Genomic DNA, 23,985 nt, shown 5'->3' on the forward strand with positions numbered 1-23,985 from the left:
ATGCTGTCTTACTAAAAAGGCAAAAGATTCATTAAAACAAAAAAGCTGGTTCCCTCTGACATCTCTTTCACCAAGTTGTAATTCATTTATCATGATACATAATTGGACACAGCTAATTGCACAGCAAAGCTTTTTAGTGTTGTTTAATTAAGATGAATGTAACGTGGAAAATTTTGCAAGGCGATATTTCCTTTTTTTTTTAAATTCCATTTTAAGATGAGAGATCAGAATTGCTGGACATGTTGTGCTGCCCCCCTCCCAAATTAGATGGACGTCTCCCTCCCTCTGCTGAATTTCCTCTCCTCCCTTCTTCTCCATCTTGTCCAGAAAGTGACCACCTCTTTTTGTCTCTCCCCCCCCCCCAAAGATGGCAGACACGGACCTGTTTATGGAATGTGAAGAGGAGGAACTTGAACCGTGGCAGAAGATCAGCGATGTGATCGAGGATTCCGTGGTGGAAGATTACAACTCGGTTGACAAAACGGCTACAGGTGATGCTCCTCTCCCAAAACCCATCTCCGCCTTACGTTACCCAGCGCATTTCAGCGGATGGTTCTAGTGGCCAGTCCCTGATGTGCAAGAGATAAATTGCTGTGTGGTTTTGGGGTTTTTTTTTTTGTTTTTCTTTTTTCCTTGCTGCACCTTGGCATTTTCAGAGGGCGCAGACAGAGCCCCCCCCCCCCAAGAGATAGGAAGCAGACCTGTTAAGCTGTCAGTCTGTTCCTCCTGAGAGCTGCTCTGCTTAAGAGCCATCACGTTCGACGGGGCACAGACTCCGCTTCCTTTCTCAGACTCGGCCTTCTCCGGTCTTTCTTTCCTTCCTCCTGATTGGGGGGCCCTGCCCCTGCCTCGGGTCCCAAGCAGCACCCACCTTAGGAGACTCCCAGGTCATGGAGGGCTGGTCTTCTCTGCTCATTTCCTAATCACGTGCAAAAAAAAAGCAAAGCAATCTCCACATAGTTCCTTCCCCAGCTATTAATATTCCTTGTGGGTGTAACAGATTGACATATTTAATAATTTGTCTTCCTCTTCTTGGCGGGCTGCTCACATTTGCTCCTTCCCTGCCTGCTGGCAGAGATCAAGAACAGCCTTGGCTACTGTTTAAGGCAGAGCAGCTCTTCCTAGAACAGGGCTGCCAAAACCGGGGTAACCAGGAGAGCCAGCCAGCTCGTCCTTCTCTGATCCATTGTGCTGGGATCACCTGCGAGTCTTTCGGGATAGTAGCCACCAGGTTTGAGATCTCACCGTCCGGGCCCAGCTTGACCAGCCTGGCCTAAAGCCCATGGCAGAAGACTTGCAAAATAAGTCAACAAAAGTTGCTAGTCCATAACGCCTGTCATTGGTGAGCTCCAAAAGACAGCCCCCTTTTCGTAAAGACACCTTCCCCCCCCCTGTATTTTAGACCTGGCAGCTTTCCAGGGGCCCCCCCGCGAAAACCTGGTTGTGCTTGCAGGAGACCCCCACTAACCATTCTGAGTTTCCTCCTCGACAGTGTCTGTCGGCGTGCAGCCAGTGGCCAGCCCAGTGCCGATCGCGGCCCACGCGTCCATCGGCAGTGGCCTCCCCACCACGCCCGTTAGCAGCAGCGGCACCTCCGGCAGTGACAGCACGAAGAAGACGCTGGTGACTCTCTTTGCAAACAATAGCAGTAAGGATCCTGACCGGTCTTTGGGGGGGCGCCCAGGGGAGCCGAGAGAGGAGCTGTCAGGTTTCTCCCCCCCCCGTCCTTAGCAGCGCCCCAACGATTTAAGGGGAGGGGGGGAACTTGGAAAACTTGCACTCTTTCACCTCTTTTTCCTGCTCTGTCTGTGCCCTGTCACTAACCTGGGATGGGCACCGGCCCAGAGGACTTCCGTGCAGTTTCTTCAGAGAGAGGGAATCTGGGCTTTTCTGCGCTTGCTCACGCAGCATGTTTGAACTCCGTGCGAACTCCGGGGCTTGAAATACAGGCGGTCCTTGACTTACGACCACAATCGAGCCCCAAGTTTCCGTTGTTAAGTGAGACGTTTGTTAAGTGGGTTTTGCCACCGGCTGTTAAGTGAATCCGGCTTCCCCCATTGACTTTGCTTGTCAGAAGGTCCCAAAAGGGGATTTCGCGTGACCCCAGGAGGTTGCAACCGTCGTAAAATGAATCAGCTGCCAAGGTTCTGATTTTTTGATCACGTGACCATGGAGAGGTTGGAAAGGTAGGGTAACTGGGGAAAACGGTCCTGGGTCCCTTTTTTGTAACTTTGAACCGTCGCTAAACGAACTATTGTAAGTTGAGGACTGCCTGCATTTACATCAACCCCCGCGGTCTGCCCCTGCCTCTTATAAGTGCGGTAAGCAGCCTGACGCCCCCTGCGTCGCTTCCTCTGTGTGTGAAAGGAATGGGGCTGCCCCTCTGGAGGGGCCCCGAGAGCCTGGCAGAGTTGGAGACCCCTTAGCTGTGGGAGGGCAGCCCTGTCTTTGGCCCCCTGCCAGTCACAGCCCTCTCCTCTTCTTCCAGCCGGCACGCCTCTGGTTCAGCAAGGGGGCCAGCCCCTCCTCCTGGCTCAGAACCCCACCTCGGGGCTAAGCACGGTGGTGACCCAGCCCGTTCTCCGGCCTGTCCAGGTCATGCAGAATGCAAACCACGTGACCAACCCTCCAGTGACCAGCCAGCCCATCTTCATCACGACTCAGGTGAGGGGAGGGGGGGGGGTTTGTCCCAGCCGGTGGATGTTCCTGGTTCCCTTTGCAGGCCGCCGTTCCTCCGCCTTGGCCACATGGAGACGGGTGGACTTGCAACTCCCAGAATTCCCCAGCGAGCCTGTCGTTCATTTCAAACCGGCTGAGCTAGCACTGCACAGACCAGCCATCGATTGGAGGTGGGGGGGTGGTGTTGGTTTTCCATTAGTCACCCCCCCACCCACCCACCCGAACGCCTCTCAAGGCATTGATGCTGGGAGTAAACCCATTCTGCCTTTTGGGCAAGTTTCTGCAGCTAACAGCCGGCTTGCCTGGTGCAGTTTTCTGCCGCAAAAGCTCAAGTCACGGATAAACTGGGATAACCTTTGACTGATAAACAATGACGAACGTTTGTTTATTTTTTTGAGAAATCTGAAACCCCAGCCTGATACTTTTTATTATTTATATTTAACTCTGAAAGGGGTACAATGTAGACAGTGTGCAGTGAGTAGGGTGATTTTTCTGGAGTTTAATTTGGCTCGGGGGCCGGCCAGGCAGAGCGGCCTTAAAACATCTAGCCTGTCCGTATCATCCAGGTGTGTCTCTGCGGCCAGAAGGTGGGCTGTGGTTAAATGCTACGACGGGTCTTAGAAATCTGATCTCTTGTGGCGCTGAGCGGCTGCCTCTGGCGAGACCAGAGTGTGTGCCGGCCGGGCTGGCCTAGTTCTCTCTGGCCTGGGCTTGGGAAATGCTCCTAAAGCTGCTCCTTCTGCTTGTCCGAGAAAGGGTTTCCCGGTGCGCAACGTCCGCCCTGTGCAGAACACGATGAACCAGGTGGGGATCGTCCTGAACGTGCAGCAGGGTCAGACCGTCCGGCCGATTACGCTCGTCCCAGGTAAGGCGGCGGGGGAGCAATGGTGGCCAGAGTTGGGGGGGGGTGAGCCAGGAGGGCAGGGCGATGTGCAAGAATGACCCCCTTTTGGGGCACAGAGCCTAGGCCGTGGGGGTGTGGCTATGCAAATGAACCAAGGTTATGCAAATGGCCCACCTGCTTTGGCTGGTGAGACAGGCAGCGTATAAATTAAAAATAAATAAACAGCCTCCCCTCAGTTCCAGCTTTGCTGGGTTTGAAACAGGGCTGGGGGTCTGCCTTTCACAAAGGGTGCCGGCCCCCACCCACGCCTCTTCTCCCCTCCCTTCCCTCCCTCCCTCCAGCCCCAGGCACCCAGTTTGTGAAGCCCACCGTCGGCGTCCCTCAGGTTTTCTCCCAAATGGCCCAGGTGAGACCCGCTCCAAGCATGCCGGTCCGGCCGGCCTCCAACACCTTCACGACGGTCATTCCAGCCACCCTGACCATCCGGAACACGGTCCCACAGTCCCAAGCGCAACCGCAGAGTAAGTCCTCTTTCCTTCAGCATCTCCTCCTCCTCTTCTGTTTTTGAACGAAAACGACCGGCTTCTCTCCTTGTCCTTCCCGGCAGTGAGCATTGCGAGTTTTGTCACGATGAAGAAACCCGGCATGGCGGGGGCGGAGAACAGCAACGAGGTGGCCAAACTGGTGAACACCCTGAACACGGTCCCTTCGCTCGCTCAGAGCTCGGGCCCCCTCGTGGTGCCCAACCACAGCCAGGCCCACGGTTCCCACAGGACGGGCATCTCCGAGCCCTCCTCCCAGAAAGGTGGGTCTCCTAACTGCCGGACTAATTAAGGAGCTTGGAGAGGGTCTCCGGGATGCTCTTCGTTAGGAAAGGGGTGTGCTGCCCTCCCCTCACTCTCCCCAGGGGAAAGAAACCCCAGCAAAAGGAGGAGGACTAGCCCCTTTTGACCACCCAAGTGAACCCTGGAGAGTTTCTCCCTTCCAGCTGGGCCTCTTTTCTCTCTCCCCTGATTCTCTGTCCTGTCGCCATAAACAGTCAGTTCCTCGCCGATCCCGGTGTTTGACCTGCAGGACGGTGGGCGGAAATCCTGTCCTCGCTGCAATGCCCAGTTTAGAGTCACCGAAGCTTTGAGAGGCCACATGTGTGTAAGTAGCCGCTCCTGCCCCAGCAGATAGCCGAGGGGAGGACCACAAAGAGCTGTGTGCGCTCCAGGTCGGCTGGGCGCTTGCAATTTCTGGAGTACGACCACCCAGAAAGAAACTCAACTATGGGAAGGGGGCGGGGCAATAGAAAAATTTCACTAGAGCCCAGCAGATCCGTGGGTTTTGCTTGTGCCGGTGCTGGAAAAAGAGAGTCCCCCATTCATGGCTAAAGGGAACCTGTGTGACGCCGACCCTGCCTATATCTTACACCAGGGGTGGGTAGCTATGGCCCCTCTACGACCCGTGGACTTCAACTCCCAGAATTCCTGTCTTGGATGCTCGTGACAAGGGAAAGCCCATCATTTCATCCGGTCTCTTTGACCGTGTGCCACGGGGGACGGCCACGCCAACATTTCTCAAGAGGGAGGTTTGCAAGCAAGATGCAGAGATTGAATGTGGAGATTTTTATCTCTGCACCCAGAGACGCCATCCTTTTCACCTACGTCGTCTTTGCACAGCAGCCTGCAGCTCCAGCCCTCCAGGATGAGGCCAGGCTGGGGGAATCAAAAGACCAGACCCGGAGAAGAGCGGGGAAGCCCTCATTCAGACAGCCTGTCTTTCCAGAGTGCTAAAGCCCATGCAAGGCTGACTCTCCTTTTTTTTTCCCCTCCCGGCAGTACTGCTGCCCCGAAATGGTGGAATTCCTGAAGAAAGGGAAGCCCCTGGAGCCCGAACCCAATATCCAAGCCCCCAAGCCCCCTTCCCCGGATAAAACGGCCGCCGTGGCTTCGCCCCCCTCCTCCACCCCCATCCCCGCCCTGTCGCCGCCAGCCAAACTGTCCGAGCCGAGCGACGGCGCCAGCGAGGGGGTGCAGAGCAAGCTGATCATGCTGGTCGACGACTTCTACTACGGCAGGGATGGGGGCAAAGTGAGCCAGCTGTTGAACTTCCCCAAGGTGCCAACCTCCTTCCGGTGCCCGCACTGCACAAAGAGGCTCAAGAATAACATACGGTAAGGATAACGGGGGTTAGGGGGGGTGAGAAAGGTGCCCCCCCTTCCCCTGAGCTTTTGAGAAGCACCATCTCCTCTAGAATTAAGACTCAGCCTGTTTTCCGCTCCAATTTTCTGCTTAAAACTTCCTAATATTTAACATTTTCAGTGGTGTGTTTTTTTATTGAAAAGTTTTATAAAAGTTACAATATAAACCCCAAAACCAACCCCCCCTAACCCCCCCTCTCCCTCCCCCACTAACTAACATTAACCAACTATATAAATAACCAAGTCCATAATGCGCTTTAACTCCCCTTTAACATAAATATAATAATAATAATTAAAACACAAACAAATTAGTATCCTAATTATTAGTATCCTAATTATTAAACAATAGAATATTGTTAAACAATACTAATACTAAAAATAATAATATCATATAATTAAAACTAATAAAAATTTCACTATAATAAACTATTAATACTAATAATACTCTAAAATTTACTCATAGGCTAAATGGAACTTTTTAGTCCCATATTTGTTCTGAATATAATCTATCCATCTTCTCCAAACCGAAATGTATCTTTCTTGTGAGTGATCCTTCAAATAGTACATTTTCAGTGTTTTAATGCTTAGCGCTTTTGCTTTCGTGAGGTAAGCCGCCCATAGCCACTTCACAGTTTTAATAAATTTAATAAATCAATAAGGAAGCCACTTCTGCAGAGGACCGGATGGAAATCCACGGGGTCTGAGCTATTAACCGAGGAAAGATCCTATCGCATCTCTCTAAAAACATCCGAATGCGATACACCGCCCAGCTTTTCCTTGGGCCGTGTGCTTCCACGGACTAAGCAAAGGCTCGGAACGGGCACCTGTCTTTTGGGGGGAGGCTCTTGAGACCCCACCCCCCTAGCTGTCGGACCCAGAAGGCTGCTTCCTACCCCTTGCCAGCCAAACGGGCATGACCGTCTCCTTGTCTGCAGGTTCATGAATCACATGAAGCACCACGTGGAGCTGGACCAGCAGAACGGAGAGGTGGACGTCCACACCATCTGCCAGCACTGCTACCGACAGTTCACCACCCCCTTCCAGCTCCAGTGTCACTTGGAAAACGTCCACAGTCCGTACGAGTCCACCAGTAAGTGGGCCCTCGAAGGCAGGCAGGCAGGCAGGCTTCCCGGTGCGGCCTTAGCAGATGGAAGAGGGAAGCAGGGGGTCCTCTTAAAAAAAAAAAGAGAGAGAGAGAGAGAGAGATTTTGCCCCTTGCAGCTTCTTCTGTCTTCTCTCAAAGGGGCTGCCTTTGACTTTGCACGCTTTAGAGAGGGAACTAAGTGGGAGAGATTAACATATCGGGCTCCGCTTTTGATCCGCCATGTCTGAGCGGGTGAATGTTGACCGGCTTCCTCCGTTGCAGCCAAGTGCAAGATCTGCGAGTGGGCTTTTGAGAGCGAGCCCATGTTCTTGCAGCACATGAAGGACACGCACAAGCCCGGGGAGATGCCCTACGTCTGCCAGGTACCGCAAGCGCTTCGGGAGGGCCGGGAGGAACTGCTCTAGTCCAGTTCTGGCACTTCTAAGTTTCTGGAGACAGTTAAAACCCCCCCCCCAAAAAAAGGCTAAAGGGAAATAATATTTAAGAGCCTGGGAGGGTCAGGAAACCTCCTTGCCTGCCCACCCCCAGAAGGACAGGCGGCTCCCTTCTCGGACACGCAGCGTCTGACCCACACTGGACCCTTTTAACAAGAATGATTCTTCCCCTCCTTCCCTCCCCCCCCTCTCTCCAGGTTTGCCAGTACCGTTCGTCGCTCTACTCCGAAGTGGACACCCATTTCCGGATGGTGCACGAGGACACCCGCCACCTCCTCTGCCCGTATTGCCTCAAGGTCTTCAAAAACGGCACGGCGTTCCAGCAGCATTTCATGAGGCACCAGGTGGGCCCTCCTCCTCCTCCTCCTCCTCCTCCTCCTCCTCCTCCACCAGGACCTCCTTTCTTGGCCTCCCTTGTGGGGGAGGGGAGAGAAGGGCCCGCCTTTCAGAAAGATCACCGCTGGGTCTCCCCTCCTTCCCGTGCAGAAAAAGAGCGTCTATCACTGCAACAAGTGCCGCCTGCAGTTCCTCTTTGCCAAGGACAAGATCGAGCATAAGCTACAGCACCACAAAACGTTCCGTAAGCCCAAGCAGCTGGAAGGGCTGAAGCCGGGCACCAAGGTACACAGCCGCCAACGCCGAGGGGTGGGCTGGTGAAGAAGCCTGCAGCTGGGCCAGTTTGCCTGGGGCCAGGGGCCTTTTCGCCCTGTCTGGGCTTCTGCCCTTCCAGGCTGGGCATTTTCCTACCTGCCTGTCCTCCCTTCCTGGGAGCATGAGCAGAGTTCTGATCTGGGGCAAGCGGGGGATTATTTTTGCTCACGAACGAAGGCGAATCTGCGTGTCCCAGCACAGTGTCGCAGGATCCAATCCGGGTCGTTGGTCACCAGGACTAGAGGCTTAGTCTTCTGCACTTTTGGAGCCCATCTTCTTCAGGGAATGTCTCCCCCCCCCAAGAATGTGAATGGTTTTGCCTCTCTTCCTGTGGGCCACAGGTGACCATCAGGGCCTCCCGAGGTCAGCCACGGACGTTGCCCCTCTGCGCGAACGACGTGCCCCCGGGCCTCCTCCAGGATGCCGCCTTGCTCTCGGCCTCTTCGGACCCCCAGCCGAACTTCCCCTACCCGCCCTTCCAGAGGAGCATCCAGAAGAAGGCCGTCCGGAAAATGTCAGAGCTTCTTACTCCAAGTTTCAGAATCATCTTAAGACACTTGCTGGCCACTGCTTGCTACTCCCTCCGGGCCGGGGGTCGGGATCAGAGCGCGTCCGCAGGGGGCGGGGTGGATGTTCAGCCAGAGGATGGGGGCGGGTTGAGTACAGCTAGTCCTCGGCTTAACAGCAATTCATTTAGTGACCGTTGACTAAATGGGTGGGGCTGAGAGGAGGCTCCCCAAATACCGGCTACCGTGCCGCTTCCTTCTTGGGGGGTCCTCAGTGACTCTTCCGCGTGTTTTCAGTTTAATGTTTTGCTCTGGAAACATAACGGGAGATTTCCCCCCCCCCCTCTGCATTGGATAATATTTGATCCCCTCCCCCTTGACTGCCCCTTTGTTGGGACCCCCCACCCCCCTCTGGCTCTAATTTGTCTCTCCCCCCCCCTTCCTCTGGCAGGAGCGTCCTTGGCAGACAGACCTGCCTGGAGTGCAGTTTCGAAATCCCGGACTTCCCCAACCACTTCCCCACCTACGTCCACTGCTCGCTCTGCCGTTACAGCACCTGCTGCTCTCGCGCCTACGCCAACCACATGATCAAGTGAGTGGCACCGGGCGAGGCCCTGGGCTTGGGCTGCCCTTCCCCCCTCCCCCCCGGGGCAGAGGGGCTCCGTCCGGGGTCAGAAGGGAGCAGAGAGTCTTGATTTGGAAAGGAGCGTGAGTGATGGCCGGCCGGCTGGGAGAGATTCTTGGCAGCCTGAGCCCATCAAATTCAGGGGTTTTTTTCCCTGCCTCACTAGCACTAAAAACTCAGTGCCAGATTTTCTTGCTGTAAGGGGGAAATTGGGGGTTTCCCTCCAGGTCACTCACCGGGGTTGAAGCATTGTCGTCGTGTAACAACTGCTGTCTTTCCTTGCTCTGTTTTCCAGCAACCACGTCCCTCGCAAAAGTCCGAAATACTTGGCCTTGTTCAAAAACTACACAGCTTGGTAAGAAGCTGCATCCCTCCAGACTTGGGAGGGAGGGGGTTGTCTCCAATCCTTTCGCTAGCCTGGTCTTCTCCACTGGATCCCGTAGCCCAGAGGAGGGAGGGGAGCCGGGCAGCCATGGGGGTCCCGGCTGCCTTTCCCAGGGTGGGAACCCCATCCTGATGTTTGGGGGGGAAGGGGAGGCCTTCGAGGCAGCAAACCTGACGCCAGGGCGATGCTCTTTTTCACTTCTCTTGCCAGTGGGGTCCGGTTGGCCTGTTCCGCTTGCCTCTTCGCCACCTCGGAAGGGGACGCCATGGCCAAGCACCTGGTCTTCAACCCCTCTCACGAATTCAGCAACATCATTCTGCGAGGCAAGACGCGGCCTGGCTGTCTTTCTTCTGCCCTGGGGGCTTTTCCTGCTTCCGCCGGTCACCAGCTGGGTCTGCCGTCCCAGGGAGGGAGGGAGGGAGCCCAATGACACAGGCAGTCCTTACCTTACGAGCACTCCTTTAACGACCGTTCAAAGTTAACAACGGCGCTGAAAACCCAACCAGTTGGGAAACGACCGTGGGATTCGTTTAAGAACCAAGGCCAAAAAAAAAGTGGTAAAATTGGGCCTGGCCAGACAGCGATTCGCTTAACGGTCACATCGATTAGTGACAGACGTTCAAGTCCCAATTGGGGTCGTACGTTGAGGACCACCTATAATGAGACTCGGGAGGTCAAGCTGCGAGGGGAAGCTGCCCGCCACTGGTGCCCCCTAATTGAAGAGAGGGGCAGACAGAGTGGGGGGGGGGGAAAAGAACTTTGGGCCGGTCCCTCCGGCCAGTTTATGAGGGTGAATACGATTCTTGTCGTCGTAAGCTGAAGCTCTCCTTTCTGCTTTCTCACAGGTCCTGCTTGGAGTTCCCATCCAAGGTAAGCCATTACCTGTTACCTGTCCAGGTAGGCTTTGCCCTCTTCCCCTCCCTCCTCTGGGTGATGCCTCACCTCCCTCTCTTTCTTCAGGCCTGTCCAGCCTTTCGAACGAGGCACCAAGCCTTCCGCCTCCCCCTCCCCGCCCAGCAAAGCCATCACTGTGAACGCGCCGTCTCCGCCGCCCGCGGAGGAGGAGGAGGAGAAGCTGCCCCAGGAAGCGCCGGGCGTGGTGCCCGAGCCGATGCCCGAGGCCAGCCAATCTCCCGCCGCCATCGCCGCCGTCGTCCCGGTCCAGGAGAACGAGGGCCCGAACGTCTTGACCGTGGACTGCCGCGAAGAGGAGCCCGAGCCCAAGGAGGCTCCTGAGCCCATCAGCAGGAAGGAGCAGCTCTCTGTGAAGAAGCTGCGGGTGGTTCTCTTCGCCCTCTGCTGCAACACCGAGCAGGCAGCGGAGCACTTTAAGAACCCGCCCCGGCGGATCTGCCGCTGGCTGAGGCGCTTCCAGGCTTTCCAGGAGGAGAACGTGGCTTCCCTGTCGGAGGGCAAGTACCTGAGCCTGGAGGCGGAGGAGAAGCTGGCGGAGTGGGTCCTGGCGCAGCGCGAGCAGCAGTTGCCGGTCAACGAGGAGACCCTCTTCCAGAAGGCCACCAAGATCGGCCGGTCTCTGGAGGGCGGCTTTAAGATCTCCTACGAGTGGGCCGTCCGGTTCATGCTGCGGCACAACCTCAGCACGCACAACCGCCGGGCGGTGGCCCACCCGCTCCCCAAGGACGTGGAGGGGAACGCCGGCTGCTTCGTCGAGTTCGTGCAGGGCCAGATCCACACCCAGGACCTGCCCCTCTCCATGATCGCCGCCATCGATGAGCTCTCCTTCTTCCTGGACGCGGAGGTCCTCTCCAGCGACGACCAGAAGGAGAACGCCTTGCAGATGGTGGGCACCGGGGAGCCCTGGTGCGACGTGGTCCTGGCCATTTTGGCCGACGGGAGCGTCCTGCCCACCGTGGTCTTCTACCGAGGCCGCCTGGAGCAGGCCGCCAACGTGCCGGAGATGATCCTGCTGGAGGCCAAGGAGAGCGGCTACAGCGACGACGAGGTGATGGAGGTCTGGTCCTCCAAAGTGTGGCAGAAGCACATCGAGCGCCAAAGCAGCAAAGGCATGCTGGTTCTGGACTGCCACCGGACGCACCTTTCCGAAGAGGTCCTGGCCATGCTGAGCTCGTCCAGCACCTTGCCGGCGGTGGTGCCGGCCGCCTGCAGCTCCAAAATCCAACCTTTGGACGTTTGCATCAAAAGAACGGTGAGAAACTTTGTGCACAAAAAGTGGAAGGAGCAGGCCAAGGAGATGGCGGACTCCTCCTGCGACTCGGACATCCTCCTGCAGCTCGTCCTGTGCTGGCTGGCCGAGGCCCTGGAGGTCATCAGCGACTGCCCCGAACTGGTGCAGCAGTCGTTCCTGGTGGCCAGCGTCCTGCCCGGCCCGGACGGCACGGCCAACACGCCCAGCCGCAACGCCGACATGCAGGAGGAGCTGATCGCGTCGCTGGAGGAGCAGCTGAAGCTCAACGGCCAACTGCAGGAGGAGGAGGGCGACCTGAACGAGGGGGGGCCGGCGGAGGAGTGCACCAGCCCCGAGATCCTGCACCAGCTCTTCGAGGGGGAGAGCGAGACGGAGTCCTTCTACGGCTTCGAGGACGCCGAGCTGGAGCTGATGGAAGCGTGAAGGCCGACGGAGGGGAGGGGGGGGAGGAAAAAAGGAGATTTAATTCCATTCTCTTTTTAAAAACTCTTGGTTGGAAGAGGCCGTTTCTTTCTGCTTCCCTGTGGATTTTTTTGGCTGTAGGAGACGCGTAGGTGAACAACACGCAAACTTAACAATGCTGTTCGAGTCCTTTTAAAAACAAAAAAAGTGTGTTTTTTCCCCACCCCTTAAATCACTGTTGTGGCATTTCCCGAAGATATATTGTGGGTGGACTTACTATTATTATTTGGTTTTCGTTTTGCATTTCCTTTACCTCACTGTATTATAGTTTCTGGGTTTTTATTTTGCTGGGGTTTTTTTGTTTTTGTTTTTTATACCGTGCAAAACAAGTTTTTAATTCTACCACATTATCAATGTGACTTTTTTTCTTTTTTGGGGGGGAAGACAAGGAAAAGAGATGTAGCTGATGGAAGTTTTCTCAATCTCGCGCTTTTTTTTTCTCTTCTTCTTCCCCTTTAACATTTGGACCCAGAAACGTAGATTTCTGGGTAACTTTTTTGTTTTTTAGCTATGAATAATTTACTTTTTAACCTTTGAAAAACGTTCGAGCGCTGCCCACAAAAATTGGAAGATTTGCTTTATGGAAAGGAGAAGAGAACAGCAATTTAATGCAGGCATTATTGTTTAGGGGAGGCGAAACCCTCCCTCACGTTTTTTGTACGAACTTGGACGTGGTTCTGTAAAAGTAAAAGCAAAAATTCACTTGTAGAAAAGCCCCTCCAGATTTCATTGCAGTTGATGCAAAAGCTTTTCTGTTCCACTTTTATCCGAGTTGCTACCGAGAGAGAGAGAGACCGCAGTGGCAGGTCACGCCCCGGTGTGACCCCCTTTCTCTGGCGGCCGATTGTAAACGGATTCTCTTCTTAACGGACCCCCCCCGACATCGCCTTTTAAAAATTCTGCTACTGAACCTGCTTTCGCCGAAGACATCAAGACACTACACGTTCCCCGACTCAAGTGCTGCAACTGGACCCGACTCTGACATGCACAAAAATGAGGGAAATTTCCTGTTTTATTTTACACTGCCAGCATAAAAAAAAAAGAGACAAAAAAAAGGATGTTTTTTTTCTACTGTTTGCATGTTTGAGAGGTTTTGTTTTTTTAAAAAAAATTGTAACGTATTATGGTCTAAAACAATGGAAAAACATTTTGACACATAGCAGAAAACAAGCCACCACCCACCCTCTCTCATCCTGTACATCTTTTTCTGTTTTTCCTTTTGAGGTTGAAACACCCCCCCCCCAAAAAAAACCCCTTCCCTAATCTTTCCCCTCCCCTCCCCAACTCCCCCAGGCCAAACTCAAGGGAAGCAGGAAATAGGGTGGGCTGACCTGTAAATGGTTCATCTTTAAAATGTACATATGTGGAACATTTAATAAAGCCAGGGAAATGGATTTATAAACACGTGTTTTCATTCCGGAGAATCTTTTAAAAGAGTTTGGCAGCCAGAGAAAAAAAAAAAACTTGGGTTTGAAATGCAGCTAGGCTCACAAATTGGACTTAGCGCGGTTTTGAGAATTCATTTATTGAGCAAAAGTTGGCTGAAGGCCAGGGACGCCTGTGGGCTCTCGTGACCCTGGTGCCCATCCCTTAAAAGTCCCGCAAGGTAATGCTAGTTTCTTGTTGCTTCTCATGGTTGTTTCCTAAGTTTAGTTCCCTTCTGTGATTGTGAATTCGTCGATCTGCAGTAGACATTTTCTAAGAGCGTCTGAAGCCCCCGAGAAACCGGGAGAGCCGGCCTGCTAGAACTCTGCTCCTGCTCTGGAGCTGTGAAACCCAGGCAGGTGGTAAGCAGGAAAGCGCCTGATCACCTGCGGATAAGTACTCTGGGCATTATAACCCCCCCTGTTCCCCCCCCCCAAATTTCCTCTTCTGATGAAGAGACTCATATATTTTATAAGATTTGAAAATACCGCCCTCTAGTGGTTAAGCATAGATAAGACTCTTCCAAGCTGTTGCCCTCTAGTGGCATAGCATGGTCACTGCAGCCTCCCATAGATTTTGCTTGTCCAGAGAGGGCATGTCTGAATAGCCCCCAAATCCCTCCAGGTAGAAAACAGAGATCTCAAACTACCTATACTAGAATCCACAGCGTGCCTAGCGTTGCTAGGTAGAAAATTTTTCTATCTCAAAAAAAGTAGAAAATGCTTCTTTTTTTTTTTTTTTTCACGTTCTGGTAGGACCTAACCAAAATTGTTTTAACCTCTAGGCTGGTTTGGAACTCTAGCTGTGCTGGCTGGGGATTATGGGAGTGGAAGCCCAGCTGTTTTGGAAGGTTGAAAGACGATAAGATTATACAGACGAGGAGCAAAAAAACCCCTCCTGAAGCCTCTAGAAAATCTTTCACACAGAAGAGTTGTAGTACATAGTCAAGTGTCTTTATTAAAGAGTGGCTCCCCCCAGGAGCGTCGAACAGCATAACAAAGGATTTGGGGTTCTGTCTTCAACAAATAGAAAAACTGGACTTTTCCCGCTTCATTCGAAACCACTGCAAGGAAAAGAAAAAAAAAAGTCACAAAAGTCTTGAAAACGAATCGTTGTTTCTACAATCCAGAGTAGGGAGGAAGGGAAGGCCCTCATGGGGGCCGGGCATCCCAAGAGTTGTAAGAACAAGACCAGGAGGACCTCTAGAAGGCCAAGACTTTCTGGAAACCTTACCTGACAAGGTGAGCGATCTCCCAGTTGGTCTCCAAGGACAGGGGTCCTTCCACCTCCACGCCTTTCTCGGTGACGGTGGTGATCTCATACTGAGGAGGGAGGACAGAGGGTTAGGATCCTCGGTGGTCTCAAGATTTCCACCTTCAAAGGGAGATGCCAGCCCTGACCGGGCTGGGTCACCCATATGCCTGCGGAAGGCCAGACACCCCCTCTTACCCGGTTGAATGAGCGGGCATCCCTGTAGTACAGGATCCTCATGCACCGTTCGATGAGTGCTCGGGCCGCCTGCTGGGAGAGGCTGGAGGTCTTCTCCAGCGCCTCCCTCATTAACGGCTGCGACAGGGAGGAAAAAACGGGGCTCAACTGCACAGCCACACCCAACCAGATAAAAAACTCAGCCCCGTGACTCGAACCCATCTCTGGATGGCTGAATAAGCCACAACTCGCACCCCCAACGCTTGAAAAATGAAATCTGCAAGACGGGGCCCTAATCCCAAGAGAAGCCACGATGATTTAGCACAGTTGGAGGAGCCCAGTTTGTACCCAGGACCTTGCTAGGTCAAAAATGCCAGAGTCTCCACCGCCTGCCCCACCTGTGCCACGTAGGACCCGTATCCGGTCGCCAACGAAGAAGCCTCGTACGCCACACCCAGCATGTCGACGTAGCCTAAGAAGCTGAGAGAGGAGAGATTGAGGGGGCTGCAGTGGCCTGCCGTAGCTGAAGCCCCTCCGCCATCAGGCTACGGCGGGGAGGATGGGAAGGCAAAACCTGAATTAAAAGCAGTTGATGGAAATTTTATGTGCTGCTCATCTCCCTGTCGGGTGACGGTGAACGCAACATGGAAGGACACAAAAAGAGGTAGTCCTCAGATTACGACTGCAACAGAGCCCAAGACATTTGTGAGTTTTGAGCAATATTCTCCATGAACCAGCCAGGGCACCGTCCCCCAGGCTTTCTCCCCCCGCTCTGCCCCCGGCCTTACCCTTCCCCGTGGGAATAGCCGCCGATGACCACGGTGTTCCAGAGGGGGTTCAACTTGGAACGGTGGTTGTACATTTTCCGGGTCAGCCAGGAGTGAATGGCCTTCGGGCTGTAACTGTGCCCATCGCCCAGAAGATCCTCGTCAATCCTGCAAGACACGGAGGCCCAGCTGAGACGTGGCTCTCCAAAGCCACCAATTGACCAGCTGGAAAGTCGGCCCTTCTCACCATTCTGCTGAAGGCCGCAGGGTCTGGGCATCGCCCAATGGGAGAAGATAGCCCCACGGAAAGGGTCAAGAGAGAGCTTTCAGCCCCAGGAAGGGCTCAATTCTAACAAGCCAGCTTACAGATCCAAATATTTATTTGCAGGACTGATAACAGGAAGTAGGTATTGGCAGCATCGCCTCCCTTGATGCTAATTTGGGGGTCCCACCTGGAGGTCCTCCAGAAGTTTAAACCTTCACGCCGATTAACATCAGGCTCATCAGGGACTCCTTAACAGCAAATCAGAGCTGGATCATGTGGCTTCTTTTAGCTCAGGGGTCTCCCAACTCGACCAATTTAAAACTTGTGGACCTCAACTCCCAGAATTCCCCAGCCGGTTGTGCTGGTTACAGGGCATTCTGGGAGTTGGAAGTCCACAAGTCTTAAAACTGGCCAGGTTTGAAGCTCCACCTTTTTTCCTTGTTTTCAAGGCAAATCCAGGGGGTGAAGGAGCCGTCCGGGACCCCCCGAAGGCCGGCCGTGGGTCTTCCAGCCACTTACACCATCTGCTCCAGGACCTGCTTGAGGTACTGGAAGTCGGCGTAGTCCCCCGAGGCGCCCAGCACGGTGCTGTCGTTGACCTTCATGATCCGGGAGAGGTTGCGGAACCGGGCCAGGGAGCCGTAGGAGCCCAGCGTGTCGGCCGCGATCATCACCCCGCCCTCGAACTTCAGGCCCAGGACGGAGGTGCCTGTCACCATCGGGCTCCTGCATGGGGGGAGGAAGAGAGGTAAGGAGATAGATGGGTAGGTAGGATGGGTAGATAAGACAGGGAGGGAGAGAGAGAGAAAGGGATAGATAAATAGAAAATGGATGGAAGGAAGGAATTCCCACAGTGGGGACTGGAGATCTGGATGACCCTTCCCTGCATGCTGGGAGAGGATCTTGCCCCCCCCCAATTGCTGATCCAGAAGACATGGGACCCCCCACCACTTCCCTCCCACCCCCTTTGAATCCCACCAAAGTTTCCTCCAGTCCCATCCACGGGGGGGGGGGGGCTGCTCTTTTGCAATGCCTGCGGTCAAGCTTCCCTAGCAAGGGGCAGTCTACCTTTGGACTCAGGCCCCAGCCGTGTGTGTGTGTGTGTGTGTGTTGGGGGGCTTTAATTAAAAGTTGGGAGGGGGGGCCGTTACAGATAAAACAAGGGAAGACCCTCCCCCCACCCATACCTGAGCCACGAGGTGGGGGCTGGACTACAACTCCCATCCCATCTATGGAGGAAACTGTAGTCCAGCGCAGAGGCAGACCCTGATTTACACCCCCCCTCCCCATCGTGACGTCACACACCGGCGGTATCCCCGCGGGAAGGGGCTCCCCCTCCTCCCCTCCCCCAGCCTTACAGAGTCCGCTTGGAGGCCTCGCTTTGGGCCCCGGAGTGCTGGGCCGGGCTGCCCAGTGGGAAGAGCTTCCCCGGGGCGGGACCCCCGGCCCAGAACAGCGAAGGCAGCGGCGGCATCGCGGGCGCCTCCATCTTCCTTCCCCGAACGGCGGCAGCTTAGTCACGGAGCAGGGAGAGGCGGCGGACGGAGCATGCGCAGCAGCGCGAGACGCCTCTGACTGGTCCCAGCGGCGTTCCGTAGGCGCCGCCGCCATGTTGGATGTGGCGGATATGAGGTAAAAAGCAACTTTTTTTTTTTTACTTGGGGGTGATTTTCGGGGTTGGGGGGAAGAAACGGGGGAGCCATGTCAGCTTTCGAGAAGCCCCGTTACCATTTTTTTTTTTCGGGGGAGGAAAGGAGAAAATTATCCGGCAGGAGGGCGCCATCTTGAGCGTGGCTCTGCCTCTGGGGGAAAAAAGCACTTCCGGGTCAGGCCGCGCGGGGCTTCCCGCAAAGGGGGAGCTGCCCATTTCCAGGAAGGCGAATTGTTTTTGCAAATTGTTTTGCGAGTGTTTGTGCCCGAGAATGAATGCAACAGTTAAGTGGGCTTGTGGAACGCCGAACGGGAGGGGGGAAGCCTCGCCTGGGCGACTGCACCGCGTGGCAAGCGAGCAGTAGCAACAATGGGGGCAAGGAGCACGTGTGAACGCCGCCAATTCGCTTTATCCGGTGCAAAGCACCCATAAAGTTTGTCTCGGTTATCTACTTGCAGCTGGGAAAGCCCAGATTTAAGCCCAGGCCAGCCCCAAGTTGGGATTGATACATTATTATTAAATGTATTTGCAAAAATGCAAAGGACGTTGAGAGACGAGGCTCTCGTGCCACGTGCCAAAGGGGAACTGAATTAAATACCCTTTGATGCAAACTGTCCAAAGTGGCAGGAACATTGAGTTGCTTGGAGGTCAGATTGGGTGGGCGAGGGAGAGAGGAATAAATTCAGTAAGGAAATCGTTTTAAAACCTGTTTGTGTTATTGGCAACAGAATAACAGAGTTGGGAGGGACCTTGGAGGTCTTCTAGTCCAACCCCCTGCTCAGGGAGGAAACCGTATCCCATTTCAGACAAATGGTTGTCCAATCTCCTCTTAAAAACTTCGAGTGTTGGAGCACCCACAATTTCAACATTTGTGGGACGTCACCTAATTTTTTTTTTATCAATTGGGAATGGAATATAGGGAACGAAGCAGGTTCTGGTTTCCTCCAGTTGTTTTCAAGATCATGAGAAGGGCGAGAATAAGCGGCATGAAAATATTGGTGAATGAGCCATGGATGGTGTGGGCAGAGGGAGATAGGAAAGTGGCATCACTTTTTATTGACCCACTTAGTCAGTTGTTTTGCTTTGCTTTGCCTGGGAAAAAGCAGCCCTTTGCAACATTGCCAATCTCTTTCCAGATGCTTCCACTTCAGAGCAGCAGCCGGAAACCAAAATATGACCTTGGCTGGCTTGTTGCTTGTTCACATTCCTGCTCCCTCTCCAGGCTGTTGAGCTCCTTCATCTTTCATTGAAAAACCAGCCCTTCGGCCCTCCAGAGTCCATTCCTTATGCGTGTTTTTTTCCACCGCTTTTCACCGGCAGAAAAGAAAGTGACAGCTTGCTGATCTGATTCAACCTAACAAGCTCCCAGTCACCCAGCACAGAACATAATTGAGGTGACCCATTTGGGAGAGTGATGTGCCACCCTGAATTCCTTGGCGGATGGGGAAGAAGGGAAGCAGGATTGTATTTGGGCTGCTTGCTTCAAGGTACAAATGGCTGGAGAGAGGATGGGGTGCTGTTCCACTAGAGGGGAAAAAAAATTCTGGGTGCCCCTTGCAGCAATCCCACAGAGCTGCTTTGATCTTTAAAAGCTCCATGTACAAAGTGGAGATTAAAAAAAAACCTTAGAGGCAGCAGGGAAACATTAAATGACAAAATAGATCACATTTTGCAAGCATGCAGTAAATAAACACCTTGCCACACGCAGAAAGCATGCATTTGCAAACGTGCAGTAAATAAACACCTTTGCAACGTGCAGAAAGCATGGATTTGCAAACATGCAGTAAATAAACATATTTGCAAGGAGTTTGCAACAGAAACGCTGTGCAGGAAACTTTAATCAAGATACCCCCAATTTGTAATCTGGGATGTATCAAGCCAACCAGGCGGGGGAGAGTTAATCTTCTCCAATTGCGTCTGTCCTCTGCAGAAGTTCAAGACTTCAATACGAGCCTTTGTTATGGGTGGCTGAGTGATCAGAAAGAAACTGGAGTTTCCTCTCAGACCTGGCATTGTTCTACAAAGCCGCTGAGAGCACAATGGATTCAGGATCTATGCCGCCTTTGTTTCACTTCACTTACCAAAACAAACAGAAGGTGGGAAGATTTTTTTCCCCTCCAGCCCTGAATGAGTCCAACTGGAGGTGCCTCCACATTGATCCATTATACACCATCAAGTCATTGTCAATAGTGGCTAGTTAGACATACAGATATCATTAAGGGTCTTCTTACCTGGCTTGAAAAAAACGTTTAGGATAAGAGGTGCAGAAAAATCATATATATAAGATACAGCAGATAAATCGAATCTCCCACCAAAAACAGTGGGAGAAACTGTCTTTAAGAGGGACACATGAGAAACTCAAAACCTTTTATTTATTTATATTTATTAAATTTATATGTCACCCCTCTCACCTTCAAGTGACTCTGCTGGCAGCAGCAAGCCAACAGATGCTTAATTTCTTCTCTTTGGCAAAGAAAGCTGCTTAGGGCGAGAAGTGGGACACAAGGGCTCTCCTTGGCCAGTTAGGCATCATTGTCCATGCTGGACCATGGATCAGTTGGGCACCATGGATCATGCTGGAGCATGGATTAGATGGGAACCATGGGTAGGGTTGCCAGGTGTCTACTATTTGAGTGGACAGTCCACTTTTTCACATTATGTTCACTATTTTTTTTTCACAAAATAGTGGACATTTTTTTTTATTCAAAAGCTTTATGATGAAATGGTACGTAATCTAAAGCTGTACAGTCTACTTTTTTTTTACTACTTAACCCCCCCCCCCGCTTGTCCGCTATTTTTTGGAAGCAGACCTGGCAACCCTAACCATGGGCCATGGTGGACCATGCCCAGTGGGCACCAGAGCTGCTGTGCATCATAGTGTTGGCAGCTCCCATCTTTGCAGACTTGGGAGGATGGAAGTCAAAGTCCCAACTAAAGGCAACCGGGGAGAATGGGACTTGGGATCCCATGCAGGATCCACCCAGGATGGGAGAGGAGCCTGCGGGGGGGGTTCAGGGGGGAGCTTCTCTGCTTCCAATTAATGCAATTAAGGGCTGCTGCATCCCCGTTGCTAGGGAGGAGGCGGCCTCCGCTCCCGGTTGCTAGGGCTCCCGGCCCCGCCCGTCCGGAAGGGAAGGCGGGGCGGGGCGGAGCGGCAGAGGGGCGTGCCTCGACGCCGCGGGCCGCGCCAATGGGGAGCGGAGGGGGGCGTGGCCGCGGCGCGGGCTCAGGTAACAGGTTGCGCCCGCCCGGGGCGGCGGCCAGAAGCGGCGCGCAGGCAGAGCCGGCGGGCGGGCGGGCAGGCGAGCAGCGGGGAGGAGGCGGCGGTGAGTCGGTCGGTGGGTGGTTGGGTGGGTTCCTCTCCCTCCCCCGGGGCTCTCCATGCCTTCCTGGGCTTCCCCGCCGTCCGGATAGCGACCCTCTTGCGCCCCTGACTGCCCTGCGGGGTGTGTGTGTGTTGTGTGTCTGTGCAAAGAGAGAGTCTCGCTTCCCTTTGCCCCCCCCCGGCATCTTCTTCCCTCCCCCTCCCTTGCCTGCCCTCCCGCCAGGACTACACCGCCCATCGTCCCCCGGCCAGCATCTTCGGGGCCCGTCCTCTCCTGCTTTGACCGGCTGGGCAGGGGGCCTGAGCCAGCCCTGGGTGGGTGGGTGGGCGGGCGGGCGTCCCGGAAAGGCACGTGGGGACTTGCAGGTCTGTGACTTCCCCGTGTCCCCTCTGCCCGGGAAACGGCCCCACCTCTGCCCAGGGGAGGGAATGCCTCTGAATTCAGTGGGGTGGGTTTTGAGGGGGGAGGGAAGGAAGGAAAATAGAGGAAGGGAGGGAGGGAGGGATCCATTGCTATGGTGGGGTCTTAAGACATTCCCCCCCCCCGACCCTTGCAGATAACCTGGACTACAATCCCCACCATCCCCAGCCAGCCTTCCTCTGAAGTTCCATCTGCAGGGAGGGGCCCTTTTCTCTCTCTCTTAAGCCCCCCCCCTGTACCCCAGCCACACTCGGAGGGCCTGATCCTGTAATCTGCGACTGATTGTCAGAATTCTGCAGGTTTCTAAATACCTTCCTGGGCTCCCCTCCCCCCCCCAAACCTTTATACTCGGCTCCTGGTTTCCTTTTACACCTGCAAGGTCAGCCGGACTGAAACTGGAGTAAAGGGAAAAACTCCAGGCTGAAGAGCAATTTTCTTCTCCCTTTGCGGGTTGTGTATGTGTGTTTGTCTCTCACTCACTGCGATAGAGATTTGGTTGATCCTCCCTTGATTGTGGTCAAATCCTGTTTGCAGACAAGGGAGACAGAAGAGCTTAAATCATTTCCTGAAGTGGCTGATAAGAATCTCTGGCGACCTCCAAAATCCAACTCTCCTTATTGGAGAAGTCCCAAAGGGTGATCCTGCGATGCTGCAATTCTCAGAAATACATACTCCCCCCCCCACACACTTGCAATCGGGAGGCTGTGACGGTCGCTAGTGTGAGGACTGGACACAAGTGGACTTGGCTCCGCCCTGTGGGGAAGGGGGCTCCCGGGGGCCCAGTTTCTGAGCCAGATGCTTTAATTTCCCCCTGGAAACTAAACATTCATTGCTCTCTCCCAATCCTGCATTTTCTGAGCTTCTGGCCTTATGGACAGGGAAGTGAGCTGCACTCTGCGCTTGCTCTGGAACCCTCTTGTTTGCTTCACCTCTGCTGTTGCCGCCTTCGACTTCCTGTTGCGTCTTTAAAAAAAGTGTCTGCCTGCTGAAGCTGCCCTGGCTGGGCTTCTTCAGTGCACCATCGCCTGCCCGCTTGTTGTCGCAAGGGTAGATAGTGGCCCAGCGAGGGCTGCGGTCACCGGGCTGGCCTTGCCAGTTACGGGTGCGGATGCTGCGGTTCCTTCTGGGTGACACCTGCTTCAAGGTGTGAAGGCTCTTATTTGCAACCCTCTGCTTAAACAAGCCGGCGTCCTTTCTCTTAATGTTGATTTATTCCTCGGCCAAGCTCTCCGAAAAGACTTGAAAAGTTTTTAAACTTTTACCTGCCTGCTTAAGGAAAGAGACACAAATCTCCCTGCGGATTTTCTTTCGGGATTATTATTGTTTTCTTCAAATAATCCAAAAATGATTTGCCTGTCCCTTGCCTTCAGCCAATCTTTGCTTCGGTTCAGCCCTTGAAGTTGGTGCCGCTCCCTGCCTGGTGCCAATTAGGCTTCTCTCCCCCCTCCCAGACCCCCAACTTATCTAGGTGGGATTTCTGGAGATTAAACCTGGAGGGGGGAATAGGATTTTCCAGGGGTTGGTGACCTCTGACCCCAACCAGCAAGGCTGTGGGAGGGGCGGGGGGGGTGAGAGATGCCAGAACTGGAATGCCAAGATAACCTGGAAAAGACCTTCCCACGCTTTTCTGGAAACGTTTGGGCTGGGATTTGTGTGTGTGTGTATGTGCTACATTCCTGGTGCTTTGGGCTGTGGACTCTCAGGGTCCAGAGAGGTCATCTAGCTCAACCCCAGTTCTGGGTTAAAGGCCCGATTCAGACACCCCTCGACTTACTAGCAGTAGAGATCCTATTTGAGTAGCTTGTTCCTATTTTTTGCATGACCTACAAAATTTGGGGGCCAGCCTGTTGACGGGCCACGGTCTAAATTTGTTTATTATTGATGATTGTTTTTCTTGTTATTTTACTGATTACCACCAGAGCGTTTGACGTTCTTATTCTTAGCGGATAGAAACATATATCTGGGATAAATATCTATGAAGATTGTCAGTCCCCTAGATCATAGTTGTATCAAAAATGGTTTTTATTTTTTGAAAAAGCCACTGGACTGATTTTTCAGTCTTTCCTCAAAAAAATCAGTCCGGTTACCTTTTCCAAAAATAAAAACCACTTTTGATATATCTGGGATAATTCCCGCTGTCATGAAGCCAGGACAGGATTAGAACAGGGCATGATCATGGTATCTGTTGTTACAAAAACAAAAAAAATATCGAGAATTAATTCCGTTTTGCCAGCGTAATCGTGGCAAATGAAGCTAAGCCAACTCTTTCATGTGAATACAGACTGATTTCTATTGATTCTTTCCTCCTTTTCTTATCCCCCCCCCCCGGACCTGTTTGGCTGGTTTTTTTTCCCCTTCTAAGAAAGTTTTAAGTTTCTGTTGGAAAACACAGGTTTAAATCCTATCCAGCCCACCGCTGAAAAATTCCTGTTGACTTTTGATTCCTGGTTTTCAGGTTGGAACAGCGTGTGACCGCAATAAAAGCACAGAAAAAAATGTTTTAATTGGAGTGCTGTGCTGTGGCCTCACAATAACCCCATGCGCACACGAGAGAAATGTTGAAGAAAAAAAAAAACCAAACAGCGGCAGGATTGCTTCTTCTTCTTTGCCTCCTCAAACCTCTGAGAACCGCCAGATCCTCTGGATATTTTTGGGAGGGC

General features: G+C 53.3%; 2 protein-coding genes across 2 annotated transcripts; one reads left to right on the forward strand and one right to left on the reverse strand.

Moving 5' to 3' along the window:
• Nucleotides 1–367: 367 nt before the first annotated feature.
• On the forward strand, nt 368–12,004 carry POGZ (pogo transposable element derived with ZNF domain). The gene is given in 18 exon segments (XM_029285254.1): nt 368–491; nt 1,493–1,648; nt 2,489–2,664; nt 3,436–3,544; nt 3,865–4,053; nt 4,056–4,328; nt 4,563–4,672; nt 5,347–5,681; nt 6,644–6,798; nt 7,075–7,175; nt 7,445–7,591; nt 7,734–7,868; nt 8,240–8,412; nt 8,856–8,996; nt 9,325–9,384; nt 9,625–9,755; nt 10,260–10,284; nt 10,375–12,004. Coding segments are annotated over 18 exon segments (4,170 nt in total).
• A 2,395-nt stretch (nt 12,005–14,399) lies between these two features.
• Nucleotides 14,400–17,429, reverse strand: PSMB4 (proteasome subunit beta 4). The gene is made up of 7 exons (XM_015822041.1): nt 17,287–17,429; nt 16,448–16,654; nt 15,685–15,831; nt 15,295–15,376; nt 14,918–15,034; nt 14,702–14,790; nt 14,400–14,531 (listed from the first exon to the last, which is right to left on the reverse strand). Exons 1-7 carry the CDS (start codon nt 17,415–17,417, stop codon nt 14,519–14,521), a joined length of 786 nt encoding a protein of 261 aa, XP_015677527.1. The 5' UTR covers nt 17,418–17,429; the 3' UTR covers nt 14,400–14,518.
• Between the last annotated feature and the right edge of the window lie 6,556 nt (nt 17,430–23,985).

The sequence above is a fragment of the Protobothrops mucrosquamatus genome, unplaced genomic scaffold, assembly GCF_001527695.2.
Source record: "Protobothrops mucrosquamatus isolate PMUCROS unplaced genomic scaffold, P.Mucros_1.0 scaffold1446, whole genome shotgun sequence".
Taxonomy (NCBI): Eukaryota; Metazoa; Chordata; class Lepidosauria; order Squamata; family Viperidae; genus Protobothrops; species Protobothrops mucrosquamatus.